This window comes from Salvelinus fontinalis, chromosome 37 (assembly GCF_029448725.1).
Source record: "Salvelinus fontinalis isolate EN_2023a chromosome 37, ASM2944872v1, whole genome shotgun sequence".
NCBI lineage: Eukaryota > Metazoa > Chordata > Actinopteri > Salmoniformes > Salmonidae > Salvelinus > Salvelinus fontinalis.
The window spans coordinates 29993044-30010141 of NC_074701.1; the positions used below are offsets into that span (position 1 = coordinate 29993044).

At 46.7% G+C, this 17098-nt stretch overlaps 1 protein-coding gene across 1 annotated transcript in view; it reads left to right on the forward strand.

Moving 5' to 3' along the window:
* Nucleotides 1–17098, forward strand: part of LOC129836492 (zinc finger CCHC domain-containing protein 24) — a 135114-nt gene that overhangs the window by 108111 nt on the left and 9905 nt on the right. The window contains exon 3 of the mRNA XM_055902772.1: nucleotides 5467–5631. Coding sequence (XP_055758747.1) covers nucleotides 5467–5631 — 165 coding nt within the window. The remainder of the gene's footprint in view (nucleotides 1–5466; nucleotides 5632–17098) is intronic.

The following is a 17098-nucleotide window of genomic DNA, read 5'->3' on the forward strand; positions in this document are numbered from 1 at the left end:
GCTACACCCACCCGTAGCACGCGCTCCAGCAGGTGTATCTCACTGATCATCCCTAAAGCCAAAACCTCATTTGGACGCCTTTCCTTCCAGTTCTCTGCTGCCTGCGACTGGAACGAATTGCAAAAATCTCTGAAGTTGGAGACTTTTATCTCCCTCAACAACTTTAAAAATCTGCTATCCGAGCAGCTAATCGATCGCTGCAGCTGTACATAGTCCATCTGTAAACTACCCACCCAATTTACCTACCTCACCCCCATACTGCTTTTATTTATTTACTTTTCTGCTCTTTTGCACACCAGTATCTCTTCTTGCACATGATCATCTGATGATTTATCACTCCAGTGTTAATCTGCTAAATTGTAATTATTCGATTTATTGCCTACCTCATGCCTTTTGCACACATTGTATATAGATTCTCTTTTTTCTACCATGTTATTGACTTGTTTATTGTTTACTCCATGTGTAACTCTGTGTTGTTGTCTGTTCACACTGCTATGCTTTATCTTGGCCAGGTCGCAGTTGCAAATGAGAACTTGTTCTCAACTAGCCTACCTGGTTAAATAAAGGTGAAATAAAAAAATAAAAAAAATAAATAAATAAACACCTCTCCCCCACCCTACACACCTCTCCACCACCCTACACTCCTCCCCACCACCCTCTCCACCTATCCACCTCTCCAACACACTACACACCTCTGCACCACCCTACACACCTCTCCAGCACCCTACACACCTCTCCACCACCCTACACACCTCTCCAGCACCCTACACACCTCTCCAGCACCCTACACACCTCTCCAGCACCCTACACACCTCTCCACCTCCCCACCACCCTACACACCTCTCTACCTCTCCAGCACCCTACACACCTCTCCTGCACCCTACACATCTCCCAACCACCCTACACATCTCTCCACCTCTCCAGCACCCTACACACCTCCCCACCACCCTACACACCTCTCCACCTCCCTACACACCTCTCCACCTCTCCAGCACCCTACACACCTCCCCACCACCCTACACTCCTCTCTACCACCCTACACACCTCTCCACCACCCTCCACTCCTCTATACCACCCTACACACCTCTCCACCACCCTACACACCTCTCCACCACCCTACACACCTCTCCACCACCCTACACACCTCTCCACCACCCTACACACCTCTCCACCACCCTACACACCTCTCCACCACCCTACACACCTCTCCACCACCCTACACACCTCTCCACCACCCTACACAACTCCCCACCACCCTCCACACCTCTCCACCTCTCCACCACCCTACACACCTCTCCACCACCCTACACTCCTCTCTACCACCCTACACACCTCTCCACCACCCTCCATTCCTCTCTACCACCCTACACACCTCTCCACCACCCTACACACCTCTCCACCACCCTACACACCTCTCCACCACCCTACACAACTCCCCACCACCCTCCACACCTCTCCACCTCTCCACCTCTCCACCAACCTACACTCCTCTCTACCACCCTACACACCTCTCCACCACCCTACAAATCTCCCCACCACCCTCTCCAACTATCCACCTCTCCACCACCCTACACACCTCTCCACCACCCTACACACCTCTCCATCTCTCCACCACCGTACACACCTCTCTACCACCCTACACACCTCTCCACCACCCTACACACCTCTCCACCACTCTACACACCTCCCCACCACCCTACACACCTCTCCACCTCTACACCACCCTACACACCTCTCCACCCCCCCTATATACCTCTCCACCACCCTACACATCTCTCCACCTCTCCACCACCCTACAAATCTCCCCACCACCCTCTCCAACTATCCACCTCTCCACCACCCTACACACCTCTCCACCACCCTACACACCTCTCCATCTCTCCACCACCCTACACACCTCTCCACCCCCCCTATACACCTCTCCACCACCCTACACATCTCTCCACCTCTCCACCACCCTACACAACTCCCCACCACCCTACACACCTCTCCACCACCCTACACATCTCTCCACCCCCCTACACACCTCTCCACCACCCTATACACCTCTCCACCTCTCCACCATCCTACACATCTCTCCACCCCCCCCTATACACCTCTCCACCACCCTACACATCTCTCCACCTCTCCACCACCCTACACAACTCCCCACCACCCTACACACCTCTCCACCACCCTACACATCTCTCCACCCCCCTACACACCTCTCCACCACCCTACACAACTCCCCACCACCCTCCACACCTCTCCACCTCTCCACCCCCCTACACTCCTCTCTACCACCCTACACACCTCTTCACCACCCTACAAACCACCCCACCACCCTACACACCTCTCCACCTCTACACCACCCTACACACCTCTCCACCTCCCCACCACCCTACACACCTCTCCACCTCTCCAGCACCCTACACACCTCTCCAGCACCCTACACTACTCCCAACCACCCTACACATCTCTCCACCTCTCCTGCACCCTACACATCTCTCAACCACCCTACACATCTCTCCACCTCTCCAGCACCCTACACACCTCCCCACCACCCTGCACACCTCTCCACCACCCTACAAATCTCTCCACCTCTCCAGCACCCTACACACCTCTCCAGCACCCTACACACCTCCCCACCACCCTACACATCTCTCCAGAACCCTACACACCTTTCCACCACCCTACACAACTCCCCACCACCCTCCACACCTCTCCACCTCTCCACCTCTCCACCACCCTCCACCCCTCTCTACCACCCCACACACCTCTCCCCCACCCTATACACCTCTCCACCACCCTCTCCACCTATCCACCTCTCCACCACCCTTCACACCTCTCCACCACCCTACACACCTCTCCACCTCTCTACCACCCTACACCTCTCCACCACCCTACACACCTCTCCACCTCCCCTCCACCCTACACACCTCTCCACCACCCTCTCCACCTCTCCCCCTCTCCACCACCCTACACACCTCTCCACCTCTCCACCACCCTACACAACTCCCCACCACCCTACACACCTCTCCACCACCCTACACATCTCTCCACCCCCCTACACACCTCTCCACCACCCTACACAACTCCCCACCACCCTCCACACCTCTCCACCTCTCCACCCCCCTACACTCCTCTCTACCACCCTACACACCTCTTCACCACTCTACAAACCTCCCCACCACCCTACACACCTCTCCACCTCTACACCACCCTACACACCTCTCCACCTCCCCACCACCCTACACACCTCTCCACCTCTCCAGCACCCTACACACCTCTCCAGCACCCTACACTACTCCCAACCACCCTACACATCTCTCCACCTCTCCTGCACCCTACACATCTCTCAACCACCCTACACATCTCTCCACCTCTCCAGCACCCTACACACCTCCCCACCACCCTGCACACCTCTCCACCACCCTACACATCTCTCCACCTCTCCAGCACCCTACACACCTCTCCAGCACCCTACACACCTCCCCACCACCCTACACATCTCTCCAGAACCCTACACACCTTTCCACCACCCTACACAACTCCCCACCACCCTCCACACCTCTCCACCTCTCCACCTCTCCACCACCCTCCACCCCTCTCTACCACCCCACACACCTCTCCCCCACCCTATACACCTCTCCACCACCCTCTCCACCTATCCACCTCTCCACCACCCTTCACACCTCTCCACCACCCTACACACCTCTCCACCTCTCTACCACCCTACACCTCTCCACCACCCTACACACCTCTCCACCTCCCCTCCACCCTACACACCTCTCCACCACCCTCTCCACCTCTCCCCCTCTCCACCACCCTACACACCTCTCCACCTCCCCACCACTCTACACACCTCTCCAGCACCCTACACACCTCTCCACCACCCTACACACCTCCCCACCGCCCTACACACCTCTCCAGCACCCTACACACCTCTCCAGCACCTTACACACCTCTCCACCACCCTACACACTTCTCCATCTCTCCACCACCCCACACATCTCTCCAGCTCTCCAGCACTCTACACACCTCCCCACCACCCTACACACCTCTCCACCTCTCCACCTCTCCACCACCCTCCACTCCGCTCTACCACCCTACACACCTCTCCACCACCCTCACTCCTCTCTACCACCCTACACACCTCTCCACCTCCCCACCACCCACCACCCTCTCCACCACCCTCCACTCCTCTCTACCACCCTACACTCCTCTCCACCACAGTACACATCTCTCCATCATCCTACACACAACCCTCTCCACCACCCTACACACCTCTCCAGCACCCTACACACCTCTCCACCTCTCCACCTCTCCACCACCCTCCACTCCGCTCTACCACCCTACACACCTCTCCACCACCCTCACTCCTCTCTACCACCCTACACACCTCTCCACCACCCTCTCCACCACCCTCCACTCCTCTCCACCACCCCCCACTCCTCTCTACCACCCTACACATCTCTCCATCATCCTACACACAACCCTCTCCACCACCCCCCACTCCTCTCTACCACCCTACACTCCTCTCCACCACAGTACACATCTCTCCATCATCCTACACACCACTCTCTCTACCACCCTGATTAGTTGACTAGTTGAATCAGGTGTGCTAGTGCTGGACTGGAACAAAAAAGTGCATTCTTAGGAATGGTTGAGAGCAGTGTGTGTTTTATTATGCTACAGTAGGTTTAAGTACAAGGTGATTTGCATCTGATGGGCGGGGTTCAGATTCTAACGTGACATAAGCCAAACACTTCAACTGTCAGCCACTGGGAGTTTAGCCAATGCCAGTCAAGCCCCCTAATTGGTTAGTTTTGGCAGGACATATGCACGTGTGGTGATTTATCCCCGCAATGACATCAATCGTTCTTTTATATGCGAGACTAGGGGAAGAAAATGTAACTTTTACTCCTTGTTGCTGTTGTAGTGGCCAGGCCTAGATGAACCACTGCCAGTATGGGACGGTGTCCCAAATGGCACCCTATTCCCTACATTCCCCACTACAGAGCCATATGGACTCTGGTCAAAAGTAGTGCACTATATAGAGAATAGGGTGCCATTTGGGACACACCCAGTATATACTCAGTATGATGAGTAAGAGCCCCTCCCAGGGATATTGGCCTCTCGCGAGCCTTATTTCATTGCTGACGGAGTGTGTGTGTTGTGTGTGTGTGTGTTTGACAGAGTGCATGTATGAAGGCCGAAAAGCCTTCTCCTCACTCAGTCTCAGTTTCTCAATTCATTCAGTGTTACAATATGCATAGGAAAATACTGTATGACATGCACATACCACCCAAAATAACAAATCAAGGAAAGACAAAGGGTAGCTTGGGTAAAGTTCACTTTTTGCATCAGTCTTTGTTGTCTCTTTTGGGTTCTCATTATCTGTTTCAGGGACCTTCTGTATACTGACTTTAGCCCAATTGATATAGCTTAAACTACCATCTAAACCTCTCTGTCTTGTAATCCCAGGCAAGGCCTAAAGGCGAGGGTCTAACTCCGTACCAGGGGAAGAAGAGGTGTTTTGGAGAGTACAAATGTCCCAAGTGTAAGAGGAAGTGGATGAGTGGCAACTCCTGGGCCAACATGGGACAAGAATGTATCAAGTGTCACATCAACGTCTACCCACACAAGCAGGTAGGACAACATGTGTGTGTGTGTGTGTGTGTGTGTGTGTGTGTGTGTGTGTGTGTGTGTGTGTGTGTGTGTGTGTGTGTGTGTGTGTGTGTGTATGTGTATGTGTATGTGTGTGTGTGTGTGTGTGTGTGTGTGGGTGTGTGTGTTTGTGTGTGTGTGTGCATGTTTCTGTGTCTGCATTTATGTGGGTGTGTGCGCTCGTGAGATCTGTGTATGTGTAGGTATGTGTGCGTGTGTGTTTGTGATAGAATTCCAAAATTGTGTAGCTGGTCCGCACTCAAAAAAAAGATTCAAGGTTTCTTTTTAATATTTCTTTCTTTAAGGGGTAGGTTGATAGACGATCTTGTATGTTGTGACGAAATACGCAGTGTGTTCTTAATCATTATTACAACACACTCAGAATATGGATTTGACGCTATGCCACCTCAACCTCTGTAGTCAGGGTTTGGAAGGGAGAGCATGTAAATTGAGGCAGTGGGCTCTGGTCAAAAGTAGTGCACTATATAGGGAATGGGTGCTATTTGAGACACAATTGTCGCTGCTTACAGTTGCTAGGTTGTTCCCAACTTGCCTGATTAAAATAGAGTAAAATAAAGAGTGCTTCAGAGTGTGAGTGCTGATCTAGGATCAGTTTGCATTTTAGATCACAATGATTAAGATTATTTGGACGGGGGGGACCTGATCCTAGATTGGCAGTCCTACAGTACTCTGAGACACTTTGTGAACATGGGCCCAGAGCTCTGTCACTTGTAAACTATTCATCTCAACAGCAATACATTCCAAGAAATGGTTTAACTATTCCCAACAAAAATATAAATGCAACATGTAAAGTGTTATTCACATGTTTCATGAGCTGAAATAAAACATCGCATACATTTCCCATACACACAAAAAGCTTATTTCTCTCTAAGATTTTGCACAAATTTGTTTAGTGAGCCTTTCTTCCCTTGCCACACCTGATAGGTGTGGCATATCAAAAAGCTGATTAAACAGCATGATCACTACACAAGTGCACCCTGTGCAATAAAAGGCCACTCTAAACTGTGCAGTTTTGTCATACAATGCCACAAATGTCTCAAGGATTGAGGGAATATGCAGTTGGCATGCTGACTGCAGGAATGACCACCAGAGCTGTTGCCAGAGAATGTAATGTTCATTTCTCTACCATAAGCTGCCTCCAACGTCATTTTAGAGAATTTGCAGACCACGTGTATACACGCCAGCCCAGGACCTCCACATCCGGCTAGGAAACACTGTCACCACTGATAAATCCACGATAATCGAGAATTTCAATAAGCATTACTCTATGGCTGGCCATGCTTTCCATCTGGCTACCCCAACCCCGGCCAACAGCTCCGCACCCCCCGCAGCAACTGGCCCAAACCCCCCCCCCGCTTCTCCTTCACCCAAATCCAGACAGTTGATGTTCCGAAAGAACTGCAAAATCTTGATCCCTACAAATCAGCTGGGCTAGACAATCTGGACCCTCTCTTCCTAAAATTATCTGCCGAAATTGTTGCAACCCTTATTACTAGTCTGTTCAACCTCTCTTTTGTATCATCTGAGATTCCTAAAGATTGGAAAGCGGCCGCGGTCATCCCCCTCTTTAAAGGGGGAGACATTCTAGACCCAAACTGTTACAGACCTATATCCATCCTGCCCTGCCTTTCTAAAGTCTTCGAAAGCCAAGTTAACAAACAGATCACCCACCATTTCGAATTCCAAAGTACCTTCTCCGCTACGCAATCTGGTTTCCGAGCTGGTCACGGGTGCACCTCAGCCACGCTCAAGGTCCTAAACGATATCATAACCGCCATCGATAAAAGACAGTACTGTGCAGCCGTCTTCATCGACCTGGCCAAGGCGTTCGACTCTGTCAATCACCGCATTCATATCGGCAGACTCAACAGCCTTGGTTTCTCTAATGACTGCCTCACCTGGTTCACTAACTACTTCTCAGATAGAGTCTAGTGTGTCAAATCGGAGGGCCTGTTGTCCGGACCTCTGGCAGTCTGTATGGGGGTGCCACAGGGTTCAATTCTCGGGCTGACTCTTTTCTCTGTATATATCAATGATGTCGTCTACACAGACCACACCATTCTGTATACATCTGGCCCTTCTTTGTACACTGTGTTAACAAACCTCCACACGAGCTTCAACGCCATACAACACTCCTTCCGTGGCCTCCAACTGCTCTTAAATGCTAGTAAAACGAAATGCATGCTCTTCAACCGATCGCTGCCTGCACCCGCCTGCCCGACTAGTATCAGTACTCTGGACGGTTCTGACTTAGAATATGTGGACAAATATAAATACCTAGGTGTCTGGCTAGACTGTAAACTCTCCTTCCAGACTCACATTAAGCATCTCCAATCCAAAGTTAAATCTAGAATCTGCTTCCTATTTCGCAACAAAGCCTCCTTCACTCATGCTGCCAAACATACCCTCGTAAAACTGACTATCCTACTGATCCTTGACTTCGGCGATGTCATTTACAAAATAGCCTCCAACACTCTACTCAGCAAATTGGATGCAGTCTATCACAGTGCCATCCGTTTGGTCACCAAAGCCCCATATACTACCCACCACTGCGACCTGTATGCTCTCGTTGGCTGGTCCTCGCTACATATTCGTCACCAAACCCACTGGCTCTAGGCCATCTATAAGTCTTTGCTAGGTAAAGCTCCGCCTTATCTCAGCTCACTGGTCACCATAGCAACACCCACCCGTAGCACGGGCTACAGCAGGTATATTTCACTGGTCATCCCCAAAGCCAACACCTCTTTGGTCAGCCTTTCCTTCCAATTCTCTGCTGCCAGTGACTGGAACAAATTGCAAAAATCACTGAAGTTGGAGACTTATATCTCCCTCACTAACTTTAAGCGTTAGCTGTCAGAGCAGCTTACCGATCGCTGCAGCTGTACACAGCCCATATGTAAATAGCCTATACAACCAACTACCTACCTCATCCCCATATTTGTTTTTGTTTTTCTGCTCTTTTGCACACCATTATTTCTACTTGCACATCATCATCTGCACATCTATCACTCCAGTGTAAATTGCTAAATTGTAATTACTTCGCCACTATTGGTCTATTTATTGCCTTACCTCCTTACTTCCTTTGCACACACTGTGTACAGATTTTCTATTGTGTTATTGACTGTACGTTTGTTTATCCCATGTGTTGTTGTTTTTGTCGCACTGCTTTGCGGAGGACACATGGCTCTCGACCTTCGCCTCTCCCAAGTCCGTGCAGGAGTTGTAGCGATGAGACAAGACAGTAACTACCAGCAAATGGATATCACGAAATTGGGGAGAAAAAGGGGGTAAAAAAAGAAATAATAATAAAAAAAGAAATAAAAAAATATCACCTCTGGGACAAGCCACCTGGACAGCTGATGAAACTATGAGTTTGCACAACCAAAGAATTTCTGCACAAACAGAATCCGTCTCAGGGAAGCTCATCTGCATGCTCGTCGTCCTCACCATGGTCATGGCCTGAATGCAGTTCGACATCGTAACCGACTTTAGTGGGCAAATGCTCACCTTTGATGGGCACTGGCATGCTGGAGAAGTGTGCTCTTCACGGTAGATTCCCGGTTTCAACTGTCCCGGGCAGATGGCAAACAGCGTGTATTGCGTCGTGTGGGCGAGTGGTTTGCTGATGTCAGAGTTGTAAACAGAGTGCCCCATGGTGGTGGTGGGGATATGGTATGGGCAGCCATAAGTTACAGACAACAAAGACAATTGCATTTTATCAATGGTAATTTGAATACACAAAGACATCGTAACCGACTTTAGTGAGGCCCGTTATCGTGCCATTCATCCTGAGATCCTGAGGCCTGTTATCGTGTCATTCATCCTGAGATCCTGAGGCCCGTTATCGTGCCATTCATCCTGAGATCCTGAGGCCCGTTATCGTGCCATTCATCCACCACCATCACCTCATGTTTCAACATGATAATGCATGTCGCAAGGATCTTTACACCATTGCTGGGAGCTGAAAATGTCCCAGTTCATCCATGTCCTGCATACTCGTCAGACATGTCACCCATTGAGCATGCTTGGGATGATCTGGATCTACGTGTAAGACAGCGTGTTCCAGTTCCCGCTAAATATCAAGCCACTTTGCACAGCCATTAAAGAGTAGTGGGACACAATTCCATTGGCCACAGTCAATGGCCTGATCAACTCTATGCGAAAGAGATGTGTCGCGCATGAGGCCAATAGTGGTCATACCAGATACTGACTGATTTTCTGGTCCACACCCCTAGCATTTGTTTAAGGTATCTGTGGTCAACAGATGCATAACTGTATTCCCAGTCATGTGAAACCCATAGATTAGGGCCTAATACATTTATTCCAATTGACTGATTTCCTTATATGAACTTGTAATGGGGTGAGTGACTGGTTGCCGGGAAGTCAGGCGCAGGAGAGCAGAGATGGGTGATAACAGGAGAACTTTAATATACACCCTGGCCCAAAGGCACAGGCGAGGCAGCACAAAGCACAACCACGGTAACATGAACCGGTTTAAACAAAACAAAAAAAACTAGTTTCGAAACAACCCTAGCGCAAGCCAGCCTGTAGCGTAACACCCTACACAAAGAACAATTCCACACACAGACATGGGGGAAACAGAGGGTAATATACATTTAGTCTGATGAGGGAATGTGAACCAGGTGTGCGGGAAAACAAGACAAAACAAATGGAAAAAGAAAGGTGGAGCGGCGATGGCTAGAAGACCGGTGACGTCGACTGCCGAACGCCGCCCGAACAAGGAGAGGGACCAACTTCGGTGGAAGTCGTGACAGAACTGTAACTCAGTCAAATCTTTGAAATTATTGCATGTTGCGTTTATGTTTTCGTTCAGTGTAGATGTTATAAGTAATTGTCCAAATATGTGACCCCCTGCCATGAAATAATCCTTAATTAAATTAACTTTAAAAAGTGTAAATTTTTTGCTTATTGAGTTGAGAGGGAAAAAGTAGGTTTGACAAAATTCTGTGTCTATTATCCCTAGTGCAAAAAATTGCATGTAACTTCTAGTTACCAAATGGCACCCTGTTCCTGACATAGTGGCACTGGGCCCTGGTCAATAGTAATGCACTATATAGGGAAATGCTTAATTACGAGCCCCTAACCAACAATGCAGTTTAAAAAAATCTAAAATACGGATAAGAATAAGAAATAAAAGTAAATAACCTCTCTGGTACAAGTGGGACGGTAGCGTCCCACCTCGACAACAGCCAGTGAAATTGCAGGCCACCAAATTCAAAACAACAGAAATCCCATAATTAAAATTCCTCAAAAATACAAGTATTATACACCATTTTAAAGATAAACTTCTTGTAAATCCAACCACAGTGTCCAATTTCAAAAAGGCTTTACTGCGAAAGCACACCATACGATTACTTTGGCGCGTAATGTTCAGAAATGCATTGTCTCAAACAAACATTCGGTGAAAGTGCAGAGAGCCACATCAAATTACAAAAATACTCATCATAAACATTGATCTAAGATACAAGATAAAGATAAAAGATAAACTTCTACTTAATGCAACTGCTGTGTCAGATTTCAAAAAGGCTTTACGGCAAAAGCACACCATGCGATTATGTTAGGTCAGCGCCTAGCCACAGAAAACCATACAGCCATTTTCCAGCCAAGGAGAGGTGTCACAAAAGTCAGAAATAGCGTTAAAATTAATCACTTACCTTTGATGATCTTCATCTGATGGCACTCCCAGGTCTCCATGTTAGACAACAAATGTTTGTTTTGTTCGATAAAGTTAATCTTTATGTCCAAATACCTCCTATTTGTTCGTTTTGTCCTGGTAATCCAAAAGTACAATGCGCGGACACTAAGTCCAGACGAAAAGTCAAAATAGTTCCATTACAGTTCGTAGAAACATGTCAAACGATGTATAGAATTAATCTTTAGGATGTTTTTATCATAAATCTTCAATAATATTCCAACCAGACAATTCCTTTGTCTTTAGAAATGAAAGGGAACGGAGCTCGCGCTCACGGCTGCGCACATGACTAAACTAAAGGCTTTCAACCAGACCCCTGGTTCAAACAGCTCTTATTCGCTCCCCCTTCACAGTAGAAGCCTGATACAACGTTCTAAAGACTGTTGACATATAGTGGAAGCCTTAGGAAGTGCAATCTGTCCCCATAGACACAGTATATTGGATAGGCAATCACTTGAAAAACTACAAAACTCAGATTTCCCACTTCCTGGATGGATTTTCCTCAGCTATTTGCCTGCCATATCAGTGCTGTTATACTCACAGACATTATTTTAACAGTTTTGGAAACTTTAGAGTGTTTTCTATCCAAATCTACCAATTATGCATATCCCAGCTTCTGGGCCTGAGTAGCAGGCAGTTTAATTCGGGCACACTTTTCTTCCAAAATTCCGAATGCTGCCCCCTACCCTAGGGAAGTTAAAGAGCAGCAGTAAAATAACAATAGCGAGACTATATACATGGGGGCACCGGTACAGAGTCAATGTGCTGGGGCACCGGTCAGTTAGGGTAATATCTACATGTAGGTAGAGTTATTAAAGTGGCTATGCATTGATGATAACAACAGAGAGCAGCAGCGGTGTAAAAGAGGGGAGGGGGGCAATGCAAATAGTCTGGGTAGCCATTTGATTAGATGTTCAGGATACTTATGGCTTGGGGGTAGAAGCTGTTTTGAAGCCTCTTGGACCTAGACTTGGCGCTCCGGTACCACTTGCCATGCGGTAGCAGAGAGAACAGTCTATGACTCGGGTGGCTGGAGTCTTTGACAATTTGAAACCAGTCAGGTTGCTCTCGATGGAGGAGATGTAGAACCTTTTGAGGATCTGAGGACCCATGCCAAATCTTTTCAGTCTCTTGAGAGGGAATAGGTTTTGTCGTGCCCTCTTCACGACTGTCTTGGTGTGCTTGAACCATGTTAGTTTGTTGGTGATGTGGACACCAAGGAACTTGAGCTCTCAACCTGCTCCACTGCAGCCCCGTCGATGTGAATGAGGGCGTGCTCGGTCCTCTTTTTCCTGTAGTCCACAATCATCTCCTGTGTCTTGATCACGTTGAGGGAGAGGTTGTTGTCCTGGCACCACACGGCCAGGTCTCTGACTTCTTCCCTATAGGCTGTCTCATCGTTGTCTGGGATAATCTGGGGTAATGGTGTTGATGTGAGCCATGACCAGCCTTTCAAGCACTTAATTGCTACAGACATGAGTGCTACGGGTCGGTAGTCATTTAGGCAGGTTACCTTAGTGTTCTTGGGCACAGGCACTATGGTCGTCTGCTTAAAACATGTTGGTATTACAGACTCGGACAGGGAGAGGTTGAAAATGTCAGTGAAGACACTTGCCAGTTGGTCAGTGCATGTTCGCGGTACACGTCCTGGTAATGCCTCTGGCCCTGCGGCCTTGTGAATGTTGAGCTGTTTAAAACTTCTTATGGCTGCAATCCAGTTAACGGGATGATATGACAACAGCCAGTGAAAGTGCAGGGCGCCAAATTCAAAAAACAGAAATCTCATAATTAAAATTCCTCAGGCATACATGTGTCTTATATTATTTTAAAGGTAATCTTGTTGTTAATCCCACCAAAGTGTCCGATTTCAAATATGACTGTAATCCATGGCTTCTGGTTGGGGTATGTACGTACGGTCACTGTGGGGACAACGTCACCGATACACTTATTGATGAAGCCAATGACTGATGTGGTGTACTCCTCAATGCCATCCGAGGAATCCCGGAACATATTCCAGTCTGTTCTTGCAAAACAGTCCTGTAGCTTAGCATCTGCTTCATCTGACCACTTCTTTATTTATCTAGTCACTGGTGGTTTCTGCTTTAATTTTTGCTTGGAGGGAAATAAACGCTACACACAGAGGAGAAACCTCTACTCCTAAACTCATACCAAACAGCACAACTGCCGTGAAAAAAGAAAACCCCATGGTGCAGACACACACCCCTAACAACTTAACCAAAGAAAACAATCCCGCACAAGCAGGCAGCGGAGGTAAATATACTCACCGAAATCAACTAATAAGACACAGGTGTAAACAATACAGACAGAAACAAACGAAAAGGAAAAATGGATCGGTGGCAGCTAGTAGGACGGCGACGACGACCGCCGAGCACTGCCCGAACAGGGAGAGGAGCCCCCTTCTGTGGAAGTCGTGACAGGGATAGGCCTTAGGGGATAGGGATTAGGGGTTAGCAGTTGCTTGTTGCTGTCACGACTTCCGCCGAAGTCAGTTCCTCTCCTTGTTCGGGCGGCATTCGGTGGTCGACATCACCGGTCTTCTAGCCATCGCCCCGATCCACCTTTCATTTTTCCATTTGTTTTTTGTCTTGTTTTCCCGCACACCTGGTTTACATTCCCTCATTACTTGACGTGCATATAACCCTCTGTTTCCCCCCATGTCTGTGTGTGGAATTGTTCGTTGTAAAGTGTATGTGCACTTCAGACTGGTTTGCGACGGGTTATTTCAACCCGTATTTTGTTGTTCTGGTTGCAGTTTGTGTTGCCTCATTAACTTCTTAGGTATAGGGGGCGACATTTTCACTTTTGGATGAATTTGTGCCCAAAATAAACGGCCTCGTACTCTGTCCTAGATCATATGATTATTACTATTTGATAGAAAACACTCTAAATTTGTAAAACTGTTTGAATTATATCTGTGAGTAAAACAGAACTCATATGGCAGGCAAACTTCCAAACAGGAAGTCAAAATTCTTAAATGGGTCGCTGTGAAAGGCATCACCTATTCAATTGCCTTATATTTATGGATCTGTATGCACTTCATATGCCTGCCACTAGATGTCAACAGGCAGTAGAACGTGGAATGAAGCATATAGCTTCATGTGGGACCGGATGAGAGCCTTTGGAGTGACAGGTCAGGCAGATTACCAGTTCTTGGCCACGCATAGAGGGCATGTGATGTCTTTGTCTGCACTGCGTTAGATAGACATGAAGAAATGCTCCGTTTGGGACGTTATTGGATATATATGAGAAAAAAATCCTGAAGATTGATTCTCAACTGAGTTTGACCAGTTTATTCGACGTGTAATACCACTTTTTGAAGTTTTCGTTCAACTGCGCAAGTGTTTGGAAACGTGTACTACATATGCTAGCCAAAGTTGCTAATTCGACAGAAGGAATGGACATTATAAAACAAAACAACGATTTATTGTGGAACTAGGATTCCTGGCACTGCATTCTGGTGAAAGATCATCAAAGGTAAGGGAATATTTATGATGTAATTTCGTATTTCTGTTGACTCCAACATGGCGGAGAATGGCCGAGCGCTGTCTCAGATTATTGCTTGCTGTGCTTTTTACTAAAGTTCTTTTTTTAAATCTAACACAGCGGTTGCATTAAGAACCAGTGTATCTTTAATTATATGTTAAACATGTATCTTTCATCAAAGTTTATGATGAGTATTTCTGTATTTCACGTTGCTATCTGTAATTACTTTCGCTATTTTTGAGTCATTTCTGAACATGGAGCCAATGTAAAACCACGATTTCTGGCTATAAATATGCACATAATCGAACAAAACATAAATGTATTGTATAACATGATGTCATATGACTGTCATCTGATGAAGTTGTTCAAAGGTTAGTGATTAATTTTATCTCTATTTGTGGGTTTTGTGAAAGCTATCTTTTCTGTGAAAAAATGGCGGTGTGTTTTTGGATATTGTGGTGAGCTTTCATAAATATATGTTGTGTTTTCGCTGTAAAACATTTTAAAAATCGGATATGTTGGCTGGTTTCACAAGATGTTTATCTTTAATTATAAGTACAACATGTATTTTTCATCAAAGTTTTATGATGAGTATTTCTGTATTTCACGTTGCTCTCTGTAATTATTCTGGCTATTTTGGTGCCATTTCTGAACACGGCGCCAATGTAAAACCACGATTTCTGGCTATAAATATGCACATAATCGAACAAAACATAAATGTATTGTATAACATGATGTCATATGACTGTCATCTGATGAAGTTGTTCAAAGGTTAGTGATTAATTTTATCTCTATTTGTGGGTTTTGTGAAAGCTATCTTTGCTGTGAAAATATGGCTGTGTTTTTTGGGATATGGTGGTGAGCTAACATAAATATATGTTGTGTTTTCGCTGTAAAACATTTTAAAAACCGGACATGTTGGCTGGATTCACAAGATGTTTATCTTTCATTTGCTGTATTGGACTTGTGATTTCATGAAATTATATTATATTATATCCCTGTTGCACTAGGCTAGGCTATACTAGTCAGCGTTTCTGATGACAGTTATCCCGGATCCGGGATGGGTGGTCCAGAGAGGTTTTAAACTGCTCCGGTTGTTACCCATTTCTGTTCTCCTGCGCCTGACTTCCCTGCAGCCAGTTACGCACCTCTTACAGTTGCTTTGGGTTTGGACATGCAGCAATAATTTGCATGGCTCTTCATCCATTCTTCAATTGCATTGAAGGTTCCGCTATACTGTAGCTATGGTTACAGTCACAACAACAAAATAGACATACAGATAACTAACTGTACGTCAATGATAGAATGCTTCAAGTAATATCAGGCGACTTCCCCAGATCAAACGGATGATGCGAAAGTATCACGTCACCATGAAAGGGCAGCAGTCACAGTGATTATTCTCACCAAAACGACAGAGAAAAGTCTCTGTTCAATGGAACTAGCTGGTGGGGAAAGCATGCTCTTTTCCCTCTCTTTTTCTGTGTGTGTGTGTGTGTGTGTGTGTGTGTGTGTGTGTGTGTGTGTGTGTGTGTGTGTGTGTGTGTGTGTGTGTGTGTTGTGGCTAGAACCACACTTGCGGGCAAATTCCTCACATTCGCAATCTCACCCACTTCACATGTTTCCCAATGTCAGCGTTTGAGAATGGACAGCTAACCCCCACGTACTGTACAACACACACACACACACACACACACACACACACACACACACACGCTCTAACAGAAAGGACTGAGGGAAATGAATTTAACATTGTATATTTTACATATTCTCCGACTTTGGTATCTGATTCCCAGATTTGCTTTACTGCAAGTCTTCATGTCCTCAACAGTTTCTGTTAGGTGCTGAGATAAATAAAAATATCCTGACCTGAGTCCTGACCTTCACAATAGCATCAAATACTGTACTCCATTAATGCCAGGCAGACCATTAAAGTCCCACGAGTCAGAGTTAAACAATCAGATTAAAAATCACAGATGAGTTACATATATCCTCTATAGTCTTCTATAACCTCTATCTGCTCTATAGTCTTCTACAGTCTGCTATAGTCTTCTATAACCTCTATTTGTTCTACAGTCTGCTATAGTCTTCTATAATCTCTATCTGCTCTATAGTCTTCTACAGTCTGCTATAGTCTTCTATAACCTCTATTTGTTCTACAGTCTGCTATAGTCTTCTATAACCTCTATCTGCTCTATAGTCTTCTACAGTCTG